The 19895-nt window shown below is 42.8% G+C and overlaps 1 protein-coding gene across 1 annotated transcript; it reads right to left on the bottom strand.

Moving 5' to 3' along the window:
• Window positions 1-293: 293 nt before the first annotated feature.
• tkfc (triokinase/FMN cyclase) lies at window positions 294-19578 on the bottom strand. The gene is made up of 19 exons (XM_083788523.1): window positions 19484-19578; window positions 17592-17781; window positions 17323-17427; window positions 17033-17220; window positions 16597-16675; window positions 16069-16158; window positions 15007-15041; window positions 13888-13972; window positions 13553-13642; window positions 13289-13405; window positions 12020-12139; window positions 10272-10409; window positions 9476-9582; window positions 8383-8489; window positions 7238-7271; window positions 6144-6236; window positions 4822-4976; window positions 1017-1109; window positions 294-485 (listed from the first exon to the last, which is right to left on the bottom strand). Exons 1-18 carry the CDS (start codon window positions 19487-19489, stop codon window positions 1058-1060), a joined length of 1791 nt encoding a protein of 596 aa, XP_083644649.1. The 5' UTR covers window positions 19490-19578; the 3' UTR covers window positions 294-485; window positions 1017-1057.
• Between the last annotated feature and the right edge of the window lie 317 nt (window positions 19579-19895).

Genomic DNA, 19895 nt, shown 5'->3' with positions numbered 1-19895 from the left:
AGTGTGAATGTGGAACCGTCATTCAAATGATTCAATATAAAATCTTCCCCTCTTTATATAAGTTGGTCTCAGACACTACTACTGCCACCACTCACCAGTAACAATTTTGCGAGCAATCATAATAATCTTAAAACCTGCACCACTTGTTCTTGGATACAATAACATCAGATTAAGATAAGAAAATGGTTGGTCCGGAATTCTCCTTTAACTCAGACAGACAGACAGACAGACTCACTCGCCTTCTAAAGGTAGAGGAGGAACAATGGAGTGGAGAGGAGGTGTGGGTGGTGTAGGTGGTACAGGACGGGGTGGTGGTTTGAAGGAGGAGTGCAGAGGAGGTGCGGGTGGTGTAGGACGTGGTGCAGGAGGGGGTGGAGGTTTGAAGGAGGGCGGACGAGGGATAGTGCTGGTGGAGGTTCGGCACGCTTGTTTCTGGGGATTTATGTGTCGAGGAGGGGGCAGAGGTGGAGGGCCAAGCCTTGGCTCTGGAAAAACAAAGCAAAGACTTGTTGACTTACTTTGACAGGTTCACCACCTGCTTTCCTTTATATTACATTTGATAGAGTAGTTAATAGTTAACAGTATAACATAAGCACAGCATATGATGAACCAAGTATGTTGCAACCAGCGTGCGTGTGTGTGTGTGTGTGTGTGGTCTAGTAATGGAAAACATTTAGGCACATTCAGTTGTCTTCTGGTAATAAGAATTGCATTGTGGTTTGCACTATGTATTGGTGTGTGTGTGTGTGTGTGTGTGTGTGTGTGTGTGTGTGTGTGTGTGTGTGTGTGTGTGTTTTCACACCTTCCTACGCTATCTGAATTTTCACACACACACACACACACACACACACACACACACACACACACACACACACAGAGAAGGAAGGAAGGAAGGAAGGAAGGAAGGAAGGAAGGAAGGAAGGAAGGAAGGAAGGGAATAAGCGACAGACAGAAGGGACAATTATAGACAAAAACAGACAGAGAGAGAGAATGGGCAAAGAGAGAGAGAGAGTTACCCGCTTGATTTACAACAGTCGTTCTGTTGTCATAAGTATGCTCATTCACAGACCGTCTGGGACTGGTGTATGCTGGGAAAACATTGGTGTATGCTGGGGAAAAAAGGAGTTTGTTGTTAACTCAGCTTATCACAAAGTGTTAATAATAATATTTTTGTACTTTATTGCCCCCCCCCCCCTCACAGTCTGTTCCTACAAAAAAGAAAACACATAACCAATAGCACAACAACATAATCACCAAGACAATTACATGAAGTCCCCACTATACACAGAACCGTCATATTGACGAGGTAGTTTACTGTAGCAATGGCAGCAAAAGTAGGAGATCTACAAGATCGAAACGTGTCACTTCACGCCACGTTTTGAGTCTGCCGGCCTGCTACTTTTGAGTGACGCTCAACTTTAGTAGGGCGTCCGTTCGGTTCATTTATGACAAAAACACAAAAAGTTACAATATGGAGATAAGAGGTTTCTGCCCAGCAGGATATTGTATAAAGGGAAGTGATCTTATGAATACATTATGACTCAGAGCACTGGGATAGATACCTGCATTAGTGCTCTCAGCTCTCCAGTTACACACGACATGACTACAGGCAAACTCCATCTGAGAGAGAGAGAGAGTCAAACTATGACTATTTTCTAGGCCATATTTGATATGGCGGGCCAGAAAACAACCAATGCCTAATTTCGAGCTTAGAACATGCGACAAAAACCTAAATAAATGCCCTAAAAAAACCCTACGAAATTGCTATAATAATTATTGCTATAAACATGAATGAATGTGTGTGTGTGTGTGTGTGTGCGCGTGGTGTGATAGTAGTCTCTGTAATCAAATGGTACAGGTGGTAAATGGTGCATTTATATAGCGCTTTAGATGTGCATTACATTACAACCATGCAAGGCACCAACCAGCACATCAGGAGCAATTTGGGGTTCAGTGTCTTGCTCAAGGACACTTCGACACCAACTCTGGGGGAGCCCAGGTTCGAACTGGCAACCTTGTGGTTACCATCCGGCCACTCTACCCCTGAACCACTGCCGCCCTGCCGTGCAGATATAAATGATGTATGTGGCACTTAGGATATTTAGTTCCAGATCAAAAAGTTACAAAAAATAAGAAAAAAATTGTGTCTGGAGACAGACCTCAGTCCTTTTCGACCAAGAGCTCTTTCATGGTTCAAGGTCTCTTCAATGAGAGACAGAGTGGAAGAACAGAACAGTGAGATCAACGCCACACCAAAAAACATCCTGGTGGTTTGCTCTGAACATATTATAATTAACAATAATGTTTTGAGTGCATATATTTCCTATGCGAAACTACATAATGTGGTAACATTATGTAACAAAAACACAAGGGCTGCAACCGTTAATCTTGTGGATTTACGGTAATAGGATTCATCGATTTAATAAGATGATCAATACTGGGCCCCGAATTGAGTTACATCTGCTTAGTGTGGCCATTTAAGAACTATTTTGTAGGTCAGAACATTCATTGAAATGCTGGCCATGTGGTTCTGGACATAATGGTAGTACAAAATCTGTGCATTACAGGTTAGGTATCAAAAAAGGCAATTATAACTGAACAGAAGTGAAAAGGACCAGTAAAACTCATTAGTCAACACAGTTTACAGTATATGGACCCGTCTATCACACACACATATACACGTCTATAACACAAGTATTTTCCTACTTACCACATTTCAGATGATCAGTCTCAATTTGAATATCAGCTCTCAGAGAATTTGAAATTCTTGGATCCACACCCTATGGCACGCACGCACACACACACACACACAAAACACACTATGACAGTGATCGTTTACCGTTGGTCTCTGTACTGTAGTACCATGACTACCATCTGTACTGTAGTCTCTGTGTGTCTCTCTCTCTCTCTCTCTCCAGCCTACGTTTCTGAGGTGTGTGTGTTCAAAGTCTGATGTGTCAGGAAGCAATGAGAGATCAAAGGTCGGTGAGACGTGCGAGAAACGAGAGAGAAACTAAAGTCAGAGTAGCGAGAAGATAGAGAATTGTGGAAAAAGAGCAGATGTGTGTTGTAATAAGTGTGACATTGAGAAGTAGATTTGCACATTGCGGAAAATATGCAAAGATGAGAGGAATTGATAGCGGTGACTCAAAACAATGTATGTGGTTTTCTTTCTTCTTTTTTTTTTTTACCAACTAAACATGTAGGTTTGTGGACAGGTGTGTGTGTGGGGAGGTCTAGAGTTGACAAAACACATTTCATAGTGACATTTATTTTATTAGACATAATTACAAAGATTCATGGATTTGTTTTTCTATCAAAGAATGGTCTCTTAAAATAGGTATTAATGAATGTTATGGAAGTGTTAACTACTCAAGTATTCTCCCGTTAAGTGTCTTGATAATTATGCAAGTACAAATGCCCTCATCGGTACCATTTGTGCAGAACTGCAATAATGACTATTTTACAAATAAATTAGTAAATAAGATTCATGTAAATGTTCATCAACACAGTGATGGCGTCGTGGCTGATTTTACACTTGGCTGCATGCTGAGAATATCCGATCTACAAGCTCAGCGCGTCGCAGCCCCAGCATATTGTGGGGGCCAATTCATACTCCTATTTTACAGCCGAAAAAAGGTTGGTTCTACAATGTGATGTGACATCATTCGAGGTTCGGGGGGGGGGGGGGGGGGGGGGGGGGCCTGGGAACTGTCCAAAAGTCAGCGCTTTGGTGCCACTGAAATGTTCTGACGAGCCGAAATCATTTCGGCACTACAGTGGTATTTCCTCATTCATTCAGCCCATCTTTGAGTTCATTTTGTCAGCCATGAAGCCAAGGAAACACCGGTAATTTGGAAGAGACACAAGCACATTTCCAAATGCTTGTGGCCGGGAGGTGACCTCCGCAGAGCGGGCTGCAGTGTTGTCAGAGCTGCTGCTCTCCTCTCCTCCTCACACCCGTTCTCAACATTTCAACATAAGACGTCATCGGGGTGATATAATTACTGCCCTCGCTGCCTGCGCCCATCACTTCACACGTGTGTGATTTTTATTAGTCGGTGAAAAAAGGTAGTCGACGATCATTTTTCGTCATAGCTTTAGTCGACGACATCACCACTTCAATATCCCATTCTTAACCGTCACAGTTAGTTATTTATGGCTGCTACCAAGGCTAGACTTACAGCATACAGTACATCAACAGTCAACACTGACCCAGCATTAAAGAACAAAATTATCTACAGTATGTATTGCCATAAATCAGTGGTTCTCAACCAGTGGTCATAATGACGGAGAGTTGGTAACTAAATAGACCCTTATTAGATCTTTACTCTTGAGTGTAAAATGAAACCAAATGGACCCATCAAGTTTCATTATACTCTCTCAAGATTGTTAAACATCCGCAGTAGGTCTGCGCAATTAGAGAATGTAGAAGAATTGTTATTTTGATCAATGTTTGCCTGTTGTCTTTCCTATGGTACCACATCAATACAGCATGGAATTGTGGACAAAATCTTAACCAACGAGAACAAAATATTCTACATTTTGGGTCCGAGAGGCTAAATCTCATCAAATGGTGATCCGTGGCTCAAATGCCGGTCCGTGGCTCAAATGCCGAATAAATTACGGAGCTTGATATGAAAAGAGTTGAAAACCACTGCCATATACTGTATCAATAGTTAATAGATGATTACAATTAATACTGTTCCTCCAACAATCTATAGCCACCAGTATGTGAAATTGTTAGCTTAACAGATTTCATCCAAACTAGCTAGCTGATGATATCAGTATCGTGATAGACCCATACAGCCCCATGGTTACTTCTGCCCGCCAAGTGACACCAGCACCGCTCGGAGGATGGCGGCTACCGCCACGGCTCCCGGGTCTGGGAGGGTCACCCGCTCCGCGGCGATGTAGCTGGCTCTCCCCGCCCTGGCTGTGAGGTCACGGGTGGACTCCGCCCCCAACTCTGCTTTCTGGGGACAGAGAAATGTGCATATACAGTACAGTACAGTACAGAGGAATTACTTTTTCTTAACCACTTTTTATGCAATCATGTTGCACAGATTGTACCGTACATCATCCTAGGAGAGGATGTGACGTATATTGTATGTGATTATATATCACAAACAACACACCACATACTGTATTCTATTGTATTGCATTTGAGACAGGTGACAGGTGAAAGGAAAAAGGATCATAAAGTGTCTTATGTAAGGTGTTGGAGACCACCTTTGGTGCTGTTGGAATAGATTAGATTAGTCTTGGAAAACTGAAACAAGTTATGGAACACCATTCAAACAAAGCATATTCCCTGCTTTGGTGGAGAGCGCTATTTAACAGTGACAACCTCAGTGTATTCAATTGGGTTGAGATCCGGTGATCTGGTCATCCGGTTTTTAAAAAATCGTGAAAATGTGTCGCAAATCTTTGAATATATTCTTTCAGAGTGAACGTTTTTAATATCATATCTTTCCTTCTGGAAGGTCCCTGAAACAACATATTCCTTGTTCTTGACATGAAAATGTTTTGAGAACGACTGACATAGAAACATGTGTTTTTCAGAAAACTGTCAGGATTGTGCTACACACATTCACTCACCCACGTAGAATATGGTGAAGGATGAGTCATCTGACCACATCCTTTATTTCCACATCTCTACAGACCAGTGCCTATGGTTTTTTGCGACACTGACGTGTATTTCTCTTTGAAATTACCGTAGGTGTTTAATTGTGCATTAAAACCCTGCTAGAACATCCCTCCCTGTGTAGTTGTTATCTGATCTGATCACTGCGTTGATATTATCATTTATCAGTCACCTGAGGAAGAGTTACAAATCACATCACTGCCATTGAACGAGTGCTTTCAATTTCAACCACAATTTTTCAACCCCATTAGTTCCCATAACTATAATGCAGATGTCACTTAAACCATAAAAAATGTAGCGTAGGCGATTCAAAACTAGCAGATGTACAAGCGCTCAAGCTTGAACATCAGCTATTTAAAAAAAATCTTGAACGTGTTGAATAATTTTGAATTATTGTTAAAAGTTTGAGGACTACTGATTTAGAAGGCATTTGTAGAATCGGCCTACAGGTCTTAAAGTGGTTCTCGTCTTCTGCGTTTAGAATGGTCAAACCTACCTCCACAGCAGTTTGCAGTATCACAAGTTCACCACCAGGTGGTACTGTGGTTACTTTCATCAGCTCGTCCACTGCAGGGCACAGAGCATCCAACTGATGGGAGAGAAAGAGAGACTTGATCTTAATGTCCACTGTGTGTAAAGCTTACTGAAACATGAATGTAAGTAGTAATGTTTTGGATCAAATCAGATGAAAAAATATTTGTAAATGATCATCACGCCATCATAGATCAAACAGCTTCAGTTCACGGTTCGATCCCGGCTCTGCCCATGGGTTAGAGGGGAAGTGTCCTTGATTTATTATGGATCCCACCGCAGTTCTAGGAAAAGCCACGCTGTGATTGACCAGTAGTCGCTGTGATTGACATTTCTCTAACTATGCCTAAACCTAATCCTACACCTGACCTCAGTAAAACTATGCCTAAACCTAAACTTAACCCTAACCTCAGTAAAACTATGCCTAAACCTAATCCTACACCTGACCTCAGTAAAACTATGCCTAAACCTAAACTTAACCCTAACCTCAGTAAAACTATGCCTAAACCTAAACTTAACCCTAACCTCAGTAAAACTATGCCTAAACCTAAACTTAACCCTAACCTCAGTAAAACTATGCCTAAACCTAAACTTAACCCTAACCTCAGTAAAACTATGCCTAAACCTAAACTTAACCCTAACCTCAGTAAAACTATGCCTAAACCTAAACTTAACCCTAACCTCAGTAAAACTATGCCTAAACCTAAACTTAACCCTAACCTCAGTAAAACTATGCCTGCCCGCGAGCCAATCAGACACATGGTAAGGCGGAACATTGGTGGGATTCATAATCACGCGTCCTGCAGCAAGACACTGGAGCCCTAATTGCTGCCGATAAGCAGGTTGGTGCCTCGCATGGTTTCCTCCGCCGTCCACATGTGAATGTGTGTGTGTGTGTGTGTGTGTGTGAATGAAATACACATTTGCATAAAGGACACCATTCATTCATTCACTCATTTTGATTGGAATTTGACTGAAATATTGTCTGAAACAACAACACGTGTAAACACTAAATGAATATGCAGGAGTTAAGTAAGAGTGGATTTACTGATCTCTCACCATTGTTCTGTCTCCAGGGTCTGCACCACCATATCTGAAAGACAGAGGTCAGTGTAATTTACCTATTCAAACCGGGTTACTAGTGGGAAAGCATCTGTGTCATTTTAATTTAGAAAATAGCAGATGTACAAGCTCAGAGCGCTTGTGCATCTGTGAATCTTTGAACATTTGAGTGGTGCAACTCAACTCCTAGAACCAGCAATGTTCATCTGTCCCTATGTTTAGGGTACCAACAGGGGGCGCTATTGCACCACTCACTTCAGAAAAGGTCTGATTTTTGAAAAGTCTTTAAAGTGTGAGAACTACTAATTTAGAAGGCATTCATAGAATCGGTCTCATGTCTTAATAGGTTAAACACAGACAGACAGACACATTTGTACTATACTTGTGAGAGAAAGAAAAACTGCAAAGGCATAAAACCTGCAACACTCCAACTTAGCTCAAATGTACAAATGGGATATTATTTTTTTATTATTATTATTTGTTTGCATACTTCTATTAGTCTTCTATTATGTCTATGTATATTTGTATGTGCCTTTTATTTCATATGGTGCAAGATACCGGGGTTGTGGCTCTTTCAGAGCGGGAACTCTGGGGGGAGGGGAGGGAAAAAAGGGGATTTTTTTTTTTTTTCAAAAAATGTTTGTATGTATGTTTTGTATGTATAATATTTTCGTGTGAACATTAATAAAAAAACTTTGATCAAAAAAAATGTACAAATGGGAATAAATGAATAGCCAGCACACCCAAAATGTCCTTTTCACATGATCTATTTACCTCTGACGGACAACGTGGTTCATCCAGATAGGCCTTCCTCAGCGTTGGCTGAAACGCGTCCATTGTCCGGCGACAAGGACATTTGTGTGTGTGTGCTGGCTATTCCTTTGTCCCTACTATACTTGTGAGGAGATCAACATTACAATTACAAATTTCTGCCAATTCAAAAGCTGAAAAGAGGCTTTTCATAATTGTAAGCCTAACTCTAAAGATCAGTTTTTAACCATAAAACAACCATTTCTCTAATTCTACTATACGTGTGTGGCCCTCTCGAGGATAGCAATACAAGCACAGACACAACCTCATTCTTTCTCAGCGAAGAACCCAAAAAGACGGTGTGACACCTTTCACGCTTTCACCAGTCGTACCTCCTCATTGCCTGCGTCCCAGCATGCATTGCGTTGGCCCAGGCTGCAGCGTTGCTCCGCCCCTCAGTGAGATGACCAGCTGCTGCTGTCAGGAAGAGACTGTACAACTGAAGACAGAGAGAGAGACAGACAGAGAGAAAGAGAGAGATAATGTACGTATGTGTATATTGTATTGCAATGTACTGTACTGTGTACTGTACACATGGATTAAAGCAAAATTCTATCTGACAACTGAAAACATTTGCATGACCAAGTCCTATTATTATGCGACTTGTGAAACAGTGCGAAAGGAGCCCTCCCAACACTAGTGCCGTTTACTAAACAATAACAAAACGTGTAAACTAAAAATTTACACATACATACAGTACATACTGTCAAAGTGCCAATAAACCAGCTGAAGAAATCACAGACTGAGGCTTTACCTTTTGCTGTTATCTAAGACCATATATGGAAGATGCTTATGAACATGTTGCTAGTTTGACCACTTCAAATGCTTTAATCTTAAAATAAAATCACACCCGTGTGAACTGAGTGTTGCAACTCCCCTCTCTCCCCCCCCTCCTCTCTCTCTCTCTCGCTCTCATTAGCAGGCAACAGTACAGCACTATCTCTCTCTCTGTTTCTGTACAACAGCGCCCCTACTGGTACTAATAGTCATACTCGTGCTCATTAAAACATACATAGGCGGATGACACATAGGCGGACACGGACATTGCTGTTCCTTGGAGTGGTTGCACCACTCAATAAGCGGAAATAGCCTATCGGCTATTTTCGTTGTTTAACCCATTTTGGGGCAGATCTACAAGCTCATAGCGCACCACCGAGTGGCGCGCTACGAGCTTGTAGGTCTGCTATTTTAGAAAAATCGAACGACTGACATAGAAACATAGCTTTTTCAGAAAACTGTCAGGATGTAGAAGACATTTTTTGAATCTGATCTCAGGTCAGAATGGATTAACATGCTTCCATAGAAGACAGGCTGGCTTCAATGGAATCCAAATGACTGAAATCAGTCGTGGCGACTGAGAACTTTAATACATGACCCTACAGTATGACGGTACAAGCATTTACCCGCAGCCTATCATCTACTCACTGCTCCCGATGACCCGCCCATCTTCTCCTCCACCAATCCAGCGAGGACAGACAGCAGTTTTCCCGGGCAACCAGGTACCACATGACTCTGGAGCCACTCCTGAATAGCTGAGAGGAATTTATTTCAAGTAACAGTTAAAAAGAGTCATGGCCTTACATATTGTGTGTGCGACTGTGCGTACACGTACAAAGTAACATATTTAATGCAATTACATTTTGTTTTGTAGTGAATTATGTATTTATTTTAGACTAGAGTAGAGGTATTGCAAACTATTATGGTCGGCGACACTAACCATTCACCCTCCCGTCATTACTTAATTGATCTATTTTTTTGTGCGTGCTCATTGCTTCATTGCCTGCTGAAAAATATGACCCCCCCAGTCAAAAAACACTTTGTTTGAAATAGACACTCATGCTTTCCAAGGTGTGATTTGAGCTCACATGCCCTTTTCATGTAAATAAAAAGGGGGGGTCAGTGGAGGGTGTTGGCTGGGAGGAGGAGTAGGACTATATCAACATCTTAATACATCCTAAAGGCCTATTCATAGTCTGGATTTTCGGTGGTAAGGTGACCACCGCTCCGGTGGTGAGCTGACCACCAGAGCTGAAATAACGTTGAGCGGTGGCGAGTAAAAACAGAGAGAAGGGCTGGAGCGGTGGCGGTGGTTTGCTCTTCACCGCGGCTCGTGACGTCATGTTGTAGTTCGGTGGTCACCCCATCACCGTAAATCCAGACTATGTATGAGCCTTAATACTACTTAATTGACCTATTTTTTTGTGCATGCTCATTGCTTCACCTTTAGAGGCCTGTGCATGTGTGTTCCCACAATCTCCGTCCCCAGAAGCGCGGTCCAAGGAGTTGAGTTCCTCCCGGTGCTGTAACAGAGTGGAACAGACCGCCTCCAGACATCTACGCAGCACCGGGCTCAGGCTACCTGGACCAGCAAATGAAACACACCTGCAGATAAATACTGACGTTCACCAGTCAACCTGGACCAGCAAATGAAACACACCTGCAGATAAATACTGACGTTCACCAGTCAACCTGGACCAGAAAATGAAACACACCTGCAGATAAATACTGACGTTCACCAGTCAACCTGGACCAGCAAATGAAACACACCTGCAGATAAATACTGACGTTCACCCAGTCAACCTGGACCAGAAAATGAAACACACCTGCAGATAAATACTGACGTTCACCCAGTCAACCTGGACCAGCAAATGAAACACACCTGCAGATAAATACTGACGTTCACCAGTCAACCTGGACCAGCAAATGAAACACACCTGCAGATAAATACTGACGTTCACCCAGTCAACCTGGACCAGAAAATGAAACACACCTGCAGATAAATACTGACGTTCACCAGTCAACCTGGACCAGCAAATAAAACACACCTGCAGATAAATACTGACGTTCACCAGTCAACCTGGACCAGCAAATGAAACACACCTGCAGATAAATACTGACGTTCACCCAGTCAACCTGGACCAGCAAATTAAACACACCTGCAGATAAATACTGACGTTCACCAGTCAACCTGGACCAGCAAATAAAACACACCTGCAGATAAATACTGACGTTCACCAGTCAACCTGGACCAGCAAATGAAACACACCTGCAGATAAATACTGACGTTCACCCAGTCAACCTGGACCAGAAAATGAAACACACCTGCAGATAAATACTGACGTTCACCCAGTCAACCTGGACCAGCAAATTAAACACACCTGCAGATAAATACTGACGTTCACCAGTCAACCTGGACCAGCAAATGAAACACACCTGCAGATAAATACTGACGTTCACCCAGTCAACCTGGACCAGCAAATTAAACACACCTGCAGATAAATACTGACGTTCACCAGTCAACCTGGACCAGCAAATGAAACACACCTGCAGATAAATACTGACGTTCACCCAGTCAACCTGGACCAGCAAATGAAACACCTGCAGATAAATACTGACGTTCACCCAGTCAACCTGGACCAGAAAATGAAACACCTGCAGATAACAACACTAATTTTCATGTTTGTTGGGGGTAAATAAAAATACTTTTTTTGACTGCCAAAGTCACTTCAATCTATTCTGTTTGGTAAATATAAATCAAATGACTCATTTTCAAAACTGTATACTGACAAAAATGTGATTAAATATTAGTTATGACCAGACCCCATAGATGGGATGGTAACTGTTGTTATTTATTTTCTTTATATACGGTACTTTATTGTCCAATATTACTGTGTGCGGGTGTGTGTGTGTGTGTGTGTGAGAGAGTATGTGAGTGTGTGGGTGTGTGTGTGTGTGTGTGTGTGTGTGTGTGTGTGTGCGCACACGCTCACATATTGTTTCCATTTTATTATTATCCTGTCTGTGTGTGATCTGGCAACACACTGGTTCAATTGTTTGTCTTTTTGCTTTTTGTATGTCCTATACAAAAAAATATATTAGTTATGACCAAATAAATAATGCATACGATGTGTTATCCATATCGAGTCATAAAGCTCAAACCCACAATTGTAGAGAAACTGAGTGACTGACCTTCGGTGTGCTTTTCGTCCTGGGGTCGTGTGTCCAGAGCTGGAGCTTCCACGGTGCAGCTGCGTGCACTCACACACACACTGCTGAGGTTTGGCCATGCTGGAGCACTGGTACTAGCATCTAGACAGGAGAGGGGACGATTCACGTACTGTACAGGATATGTAACAGTACGATTGGAAAAGGTGCACTCGGTTTCACGGTCGGAGATGCTGAAGGTGATGATCTGATGAAGATGTTATGGTTACATAGAAACACTCTCTTTTTACTTAAAGAAATATGGCTTTAACTGTCCTTCGAGTCTTCTCCAGTACCGTAATTCCTTCTACGTCATAGTCCTCGTACCAGTCCTGCTCTTGAGATACACAAGACCCGTCACCCTAAAAAAGGCTTGCGGCGCAGTGTGCTTCGCCTTCAGTTGACTCAGCGCTGTCCGAGTTATGTCAAAAGAACCCCCCCCCCCCCCCCGTCTTTTTCAATCATACTGTAACGTATACGCAATTACCAAAAACATTATTTATTTTTAACCCATTAAGACCTGAGGCCGATTCTATGAATGAATGAATCAGTAGTACTCACACTTTGAGATATGTCTAAAATTGCACTATACAAGCTCGCAGGGTCATCGACACGATGACACAGATGATTTCAGGCTTTTAATGGGTTCGTTATTTAGCAGATGCGCTTATCCATCACAAGTGACAAACCCAGGATACCAGCCAGGTATTAGGTAAACATCGAACCTGGCATCTGTCTAAACAATATGCCATCTAAATAGCATGCGTAACATACAGTACATGGACAGGTAACCGACATAGTACATCTGCATAGCACAGTATAGAGGGTATGCACATTCATAAAGTGAGTGACAAATGAAGTGGCAATGTGAGTATAACATTGATTAATACAATCAGATAGGACTTTTCTGTTTGGATGTATGAGCTGTCAAGGACAAAAAGTAGGTTTTAGCCACTCAGTAGGCGTTCCCGCATAACTTCCGGGTATGATGATGTCGCGTGCAGTCGCGCATATACCGTCTAAAATAGCATCTATCAAAATTGTCAAGAAGTGATAAAAGGAATGTGCTAGGCAGGGTGAGTCAGCTATATTCAAGCTGTGGGCATTAGCACGCATGCATGTGCGCGTGTGCTTGTGTGTGTGTGTGTACGTGAGTCTATGTTCTCACCAAAGGCAGGGTGAGTCAGCTATTTCCAAGCTGTGGGCATTGGCACACATGCATTCGCGTGTGTGTGTACGAGTGTATGTACTCACCAAATAGTCTCAGGATTTCCTGGTTGGCTTTCATCAGCGTCAGCGACACTCCAGCCATCTCCAGTGATGTCATAAATGATCCCGACATCACCCTGGCAACCGAAACCCCGCGACCCTCTAGAGATGGCCAATCACACATCATAATGACAACACCAATATAACCGATCAAGTGAGCATCTCAAAACAGACTGAACCAACAACACAAAACCATGGAGACATTGACGGATGCATGCTTTGTATGCAACACAGAACACGCACTCTTACCCAGACAGTTGAGAGCTGCTCTGGTAACCACAGCCATCTCTAGACAGGACAGAGCTCCAAGGTTGTTCACACACACCACTGCACTGTCTCCTGGAGAGAGATAAGCACACACACACACACACACACACACACACACACACACACAAAAATAGGGCTGAAAATGTAATAAAATAATAAAAGTTTCGGCATGCACATAAACTACAGTCTATTATGGCAATCCATCAGATTCCACTAACCGCATGAACCCTAGTGTCCCAATACTGGGAATATTATAATATTTGGTGAAAATTGGCAAACATTCAATACACCGAATACACAAACATGCAGTGTCATACCTGACTTCAGTGACAGATGTGACTGGCTGTCAGTGTTGGTCATGTGATCCACCATGGTTTTCACCACCTCGTCAGCTGATGACACCTGAGTGAGTGACAGAAAAAGAGAGTAATTGGAGAAAGACAATAGAATACTGGTATACACAAATAAATATGTTGGCATTTGGTTTCATTAAAGAGCCACTTCACCCCTTTGGCAACCATATCTTATTTTAATGATGTTTAGGACACAGTAAACACTTTCCTGGGGGGTTTTATGTGTGCATTGTGTGTTTCTAGATATTTTAGTCATGACGCCATGTTCATGACCAAAATGTGGTCTCACTTCCTTCCTGGACTACATGTTGTCTCAGTAAGACAGCCCACATGGGGTGTCTTCCACAAATGCACCAACGCATTATGGTCATTGTAGGAATTCAGCAATCCAGTCACAGCCTAGTCAAACACACAGACTTCATTTTTTGTCTGGCAAATGGCAATAGAGTGCAAATTTCAAATTGTGCTACTGCTATCTACTACAAATACTATTAACATTGAGTGCCTGCATGTCCATATAAATATATTACAAATAGACAATATGTAATACACTTGCAATAAAAAAAAAGCTTAGGGCTCCTGAACTGGTACCGATTTCTACAAACTGATTTTGGAGTGTGAGGTCACACAATCTCATTGGCTAACAACTGGCTAATCCACCCCGGACCATTTTTAACCATATACTCCTCAAACTATCTGCCAAACCAGCTGGTGATCATTTTCCCCTCATAAATCAGTGCTACTGAACACCCTTTACGTCTGTGTGTTGGTTAAAACAATATTGAACCAATGAAAAGTATTTAAAAGCGCTTCGACAAAAACCTCTTAACTCCACTTGAGCTGGATTTTTCCTGAAAAATGAACATTTTAGAGTTAGGTGATTTCTTCCAGACAGCAGAGATTTATACCTTTAGCTCGACTAAGGTTGGCTCTGGCTGTTCTCAAAATGCATCATGGGTATGATTCCACCGGTTCAGGAGACGCCGCTAGTCTACCTTAAAAAATAAAATACTTGTATGTGCTGTGTATGAAAGGCAATTTCAGTCTGTGAGTGGGTAGTTTTGGGGTGGAAACTTACTGTACCTTTGATCGCTTGATGCCAGGTTCACCGTGGATACCTGAAAAGTGGGAGGGAACAGAGCTGTCAACAACATTTTAACCAGAATATAAATAAATTAGAGAAGCTTTGTAATACACTGACAAAACATACAAAAAAACAACAACGCTGCAATGATAGACAGATAGAGAAGAGACAACGAACGGGGGTAGAAATCGTTAGCCTGGCTAATAAGCCAGACTAATATCACACAGGCAGGCAATTTTGTTTTTGCCAACGGCTGATTCGGTCTGGCTTATTAGCCAGGGTAAGAAATTGTAGGAGCAATACGCATGCACTGTATGTAACCAGCAGGGGTCACCACAACGAAAAGGATCACACACTGGCTTCCCTCCTATGAACACTGAGAGGCACCCAGGGGGGCAGTCAGCCAGATATTTCGTGAAGCCTCATTTGAAATCGGTAGTTCATATAATGCCCTATTGTGGCGCTGGACTGGACCCAAAAAGCCCCATAGCTCCATAGAGGCCCATGTATTTTGGCCCAACTTCACCTAGACTGTATTACCTTAATAAACATCGTCATGAATACTTTCTTCTTCCAGTCACTAGTTTAAAGTCTCATTTCTAATGTCATAATATTCTTTTTGGAAAATTATGGTCCCATTAATTAAAAAAATGTCGCGTATGTTCTGAGGGGCGTGGCTACCGTTACAGTCTATGATCGGGATTCCCCTCCCACTCAAGAGTCTTCTCCTCCCACCCAATAAAAACCAACGGAGAAGAAGGGGGGAAGTCCCGCCTCGTTGTCTGGGCAGCCAATGACCAGCTGGTACAAAACGGAGCCAGCCAATGGCCAGCTGGTACCAAACGGATCTAGAAAGATGGCGACTTACAAGCATTTCATTTCAGGCTTCATTTTACGTTCATGTTAGACCCGCGGAACACTTTGTCCATATTTTTTACAGTCTATGGAGGCACCATTGCAGGGAATAGAAGCAAGCACTCTCTGGTGACTGAGCCAAAGAGAGGCTGCCCACCCGCCTACCCGCCCGTCCGTCGGTCCATGTCTCCACCCATCCCTCTCACCCAGTCCCAGTTCCATGTCTCCAGGTGGCAGGTCAAATGACGGCAGACATCCAGGGACACTGCAGGGAGATAGACTCACTCCTAGAGTGCCTGAGGATGGAGAACACACAAACATAAACCCACGCACACACACATCCTGTTTAATAAGTGTAGAATCCATTGTTACTTTACAAGTTAAGTTAACATAAGTGACTGAAACGAGTTCAGACCACTACTTTATTAGATATAGACCAGTGTGTGCTGAGAGACATGAGTCTAATTGTAGGCTACAGCACTGTCATTTAGTGAACACATAGAAATTACTTGGTTCTATTTCTGACAGAACATGTCACGTATAAAATGTATTACTATAGTGTAATAACACTTAGTGGGGCCAGGTTTGTTTTTTAACAATGGACATGGAATTGTGAGTTTTCTATAAGCACTATTGTACGTGGGTAAATTTGATATTGAACAAAAATACAGGCAAAACCTTCAAAACCATATCCCATCATCTACCATAATAGGATGAAGGCACCACTGACTCACCAATCCCCTTCAAGGCCTCTGTCACCGTGGAGACGATCTGGTCCAATGGACAGCCTTCATCTGCCAATGCACCCGCCAGCTAACACACAAAATATATATTTAATTGTGAGTCGTGACGTTTATTTAAAAAGAATGGAGTGAATATAGAATTAATGGACAGTGATTTTCTTCCCCCTTCAAACAGACAAACAGTTTCCCTCTCATCTTTTATACAGGGCAATAGGGATGCCTGCAACTATCTAATATTTTCCAAGCAATGAATTATTTATAATAATCGAGAAGCAGGTTTCACACTCACCGGCCCCTTTATTAGACAGACACACACACACACACCTCTCCAACTGCATGTTAACCCTCTTCTGTTTTAAAATACAAAATGACTGTCCTTTTCGGCACCGGTGCCATAATATGAAACACAAATGAATTCGGAACTTACCTTATGTATGAACACGGTCCCACACAAGCCGCGCCTCCCGGCCTTGCTGGGACGGTCAAACGCACAGTCCTCTGCGACTATCACCATGTCAACGGAGACACCGTGGTTACGGGCCTGCTCAGCAGCCAGTCCAAAGTTGAGACGGTCACCAGTGTAGTTTTTAACGATGAGAAGGACCCCCGAGGCGCCTAGGAGAAGAGGGTTGGTTTAATCCAGTGATTCTCTAACTTCCAGGACCCTCATAACTTTCAGAGTTACGGACCTTGCTTAGACGGATGATTGGACAATACCTGCGTTGTGAAGACACAGTACAGCAGCTAGGATACTGGCAGGAGGTGGAGAGGCAAAGACCCCTCCTGCTACTGCTGCTGACAGCATACCTCTACCGATATACCCTAGAGAGAGAGAGAGAGAGAGCATTCCATTTCTTAATAATCGTGTGAGGCAGGTCATGCGAGGACTCTTGTCATTTTCTATTTTAGCGTTGGCTATTAAAAAATAATCTTGAAAGTGTATTTGTAGAATCGTCTTAATGTGTCAGTGTGTAACTACTGTATACCTGCATGGGCCGGCTCGTGTCCCGAGCCTCCCCCAGACAGCAGGGCCACTTTGCCGCGGAGCGCGTCCAGGTCCGACCGCACCACCACCCTGTGTCCCTTCAGCAAGGACAGCCCTCCGCTGGCCCTCACCACGCCATCCAGAGCCTCATCCACACAGCCGTCCACACAGTTCAGCAGCTTCCTCTGTGGCTGGGAGGAGGAAAGAGGAGTGTGAGAGGGAGACAAGCAGTAGACCATCACGTCCTAGTGTCCTACCCATACGATGTTAGACAATAGGCATGTTGATGAGCTTCATGGATTAGTTCACCCAAAAGAATGACTTACACAAACCATGAAGCCTTGTATTCACATTCAATAATTCGATGACCGGGTGGCTGCTCTTTGAGTGGCTAGGCTTTGAGCCATTACGGTCGGCCCTAAACCATCTCGCCCCTCGATTTTTTTCCACCGACCGACCGCTCGGTGCCACGGTTCTTGTATTCTTTATTTCGTTTTACTAAGAATAAGGTTAGAATTAAGTTTAGGGTTAGGCAAGGTTTTACTGGGGTTAAGGTTAGGTATAGGGTTAGGTTTAGGCATAGTTTTTCTGAGGTTAAGGTTAGGAATAAGGTTAGGTTTAACCGTTTAAGCATCATTTACTTAGGTTACTTTAGGAATAGCAGTTGGTAAAGGGGCGACTTGTTTGGTATTCAGTCAAATACATAGCCTCAGCCTACAGGTTGGTTAGACATTTTAAAGGTTTAGAGAAGTTAGCCCATTTCGGGACCCTTGGTTACCTTTTCTGTATTTGGGATGTCGGTGTCCCAAATACATAAAAGGTAAACAAGGGTCCCGAAAGGGGATACCCTATAGAACTGTGTGATAGGCTATTACATACATACAGTATATTTTCATGTAAAGGCTATTCCATACACAGCCATGTTGTCCTGCGTCTGTGACTCATTGAAAAGTGTGTACTCAATACTCACCCAATAATTAATTGCTGCAAATTGGGGGTCTGCTGCAGAAAACGTGTTTAAAAATATCTATACTTTTGGGGAACACAGTTAACAGAGGTTTGAGTCGCTCGGCGGTGTAATGACACCTGTCGTGTTCCCCAATACTGTATGTGCTCACTGGAGAAATGTCATAGTAGATTAGCCCGTGTGAAACTCGTGGGTAAGAGTAGAGATGTTTACTAAATTACTACTAAACACACTTGTGCCAGAACCTTCAAATGTATGACTTTTTTCTGCCAGAACCTTCAAATTGATATGAAATAGCTAGCCCTCCAAGCAGAACCCAATGCTACTGAAGTTTCTGACATTTGTTCGACCCAAATTATAGAAAAGCTTTATGTAGGGTCCCGAAAGGGGCTATGAAATAGCCTGACCCCAAGTCGCCTGATTACCTGCACAGTAGCCCTGGAACATGACTGCCATGATAATTATGACTCTCGTATGAATACGAGAGTCATGTTTACAGGGCTACCTGCACAGCAGCAGCGCTACATAATGTTGTGTATGGAAAATACATGATGCAATATTACAACAATTTAAATGTGCCTCAACTTTACCAACTATGCATAATTATGTTTAAACAATGAAGTAGCCTACAAACTTGGATCACATAATTCATGTTACTGACTGTATATTGTGCGTAATCATTGGTCTGGTTGCCTAATCGTATCATTCATTTAACGGACTATGCTCTGCTGCTGGAAGTGCACACCAAGCGGAAAATGAATCCTATATCAATATCAACATACAATCAGAGCTTTATTCGCTCCATGTCTAGTCTACTAAAATGCACAGGACAAACATGTGACAACTGATAGCATGTCCATTTGCCTGCTAAAATGCTATCATTGTTGTTGGACATTCATTTATCTTGTTCTTAATCCCAGTTTTACCTCCATTCTTCGTTCAGAGACGTCAACTCAACTCGCTTCCTTTGCACGGAATGCACGCTATGATGCACGCTTGTTCCGTTCCACTCGGCCACGCCCACCTGCTGTCTAGTCATCATCCCATGGTCTGGAAGGACGACATTAGAGGAGTTGCGTTTCTAGGGAACAGCTTGGGTCCAAGGGTTATGTCAGGTCACTAAATCAAGCCAGGCACTCGTTTTGCTTCTTTAGTTCTTCTTTTCATTAGCATTTTAATCTGTTGCCTCGTTTTGATCTGTGGTTGACCATTTTTACACACACACACACACACACACACACACACACACACACACACACACACACACACACACACACACACACACACACACACACACACACACACACACACACACACACACACACACACACACACACA

Source organism: Protomyctophum parallelum (assembly GCF_964188405.1).
Source record: "Protomyctophum parallelum genome assembly, chromosome: 18".
In the NCBI taxonomy this organism is placed as follows: domain Eukaryota; kingdom Metazoa; phylum Chordata; class Actinopteri; order Myctophiformes; family Myctophidae; genus Protomyctophum; species Protomyctophum parallelum.
This window is presented reverse-complemented; position numbering and strand designations above follow the sequence as displayed.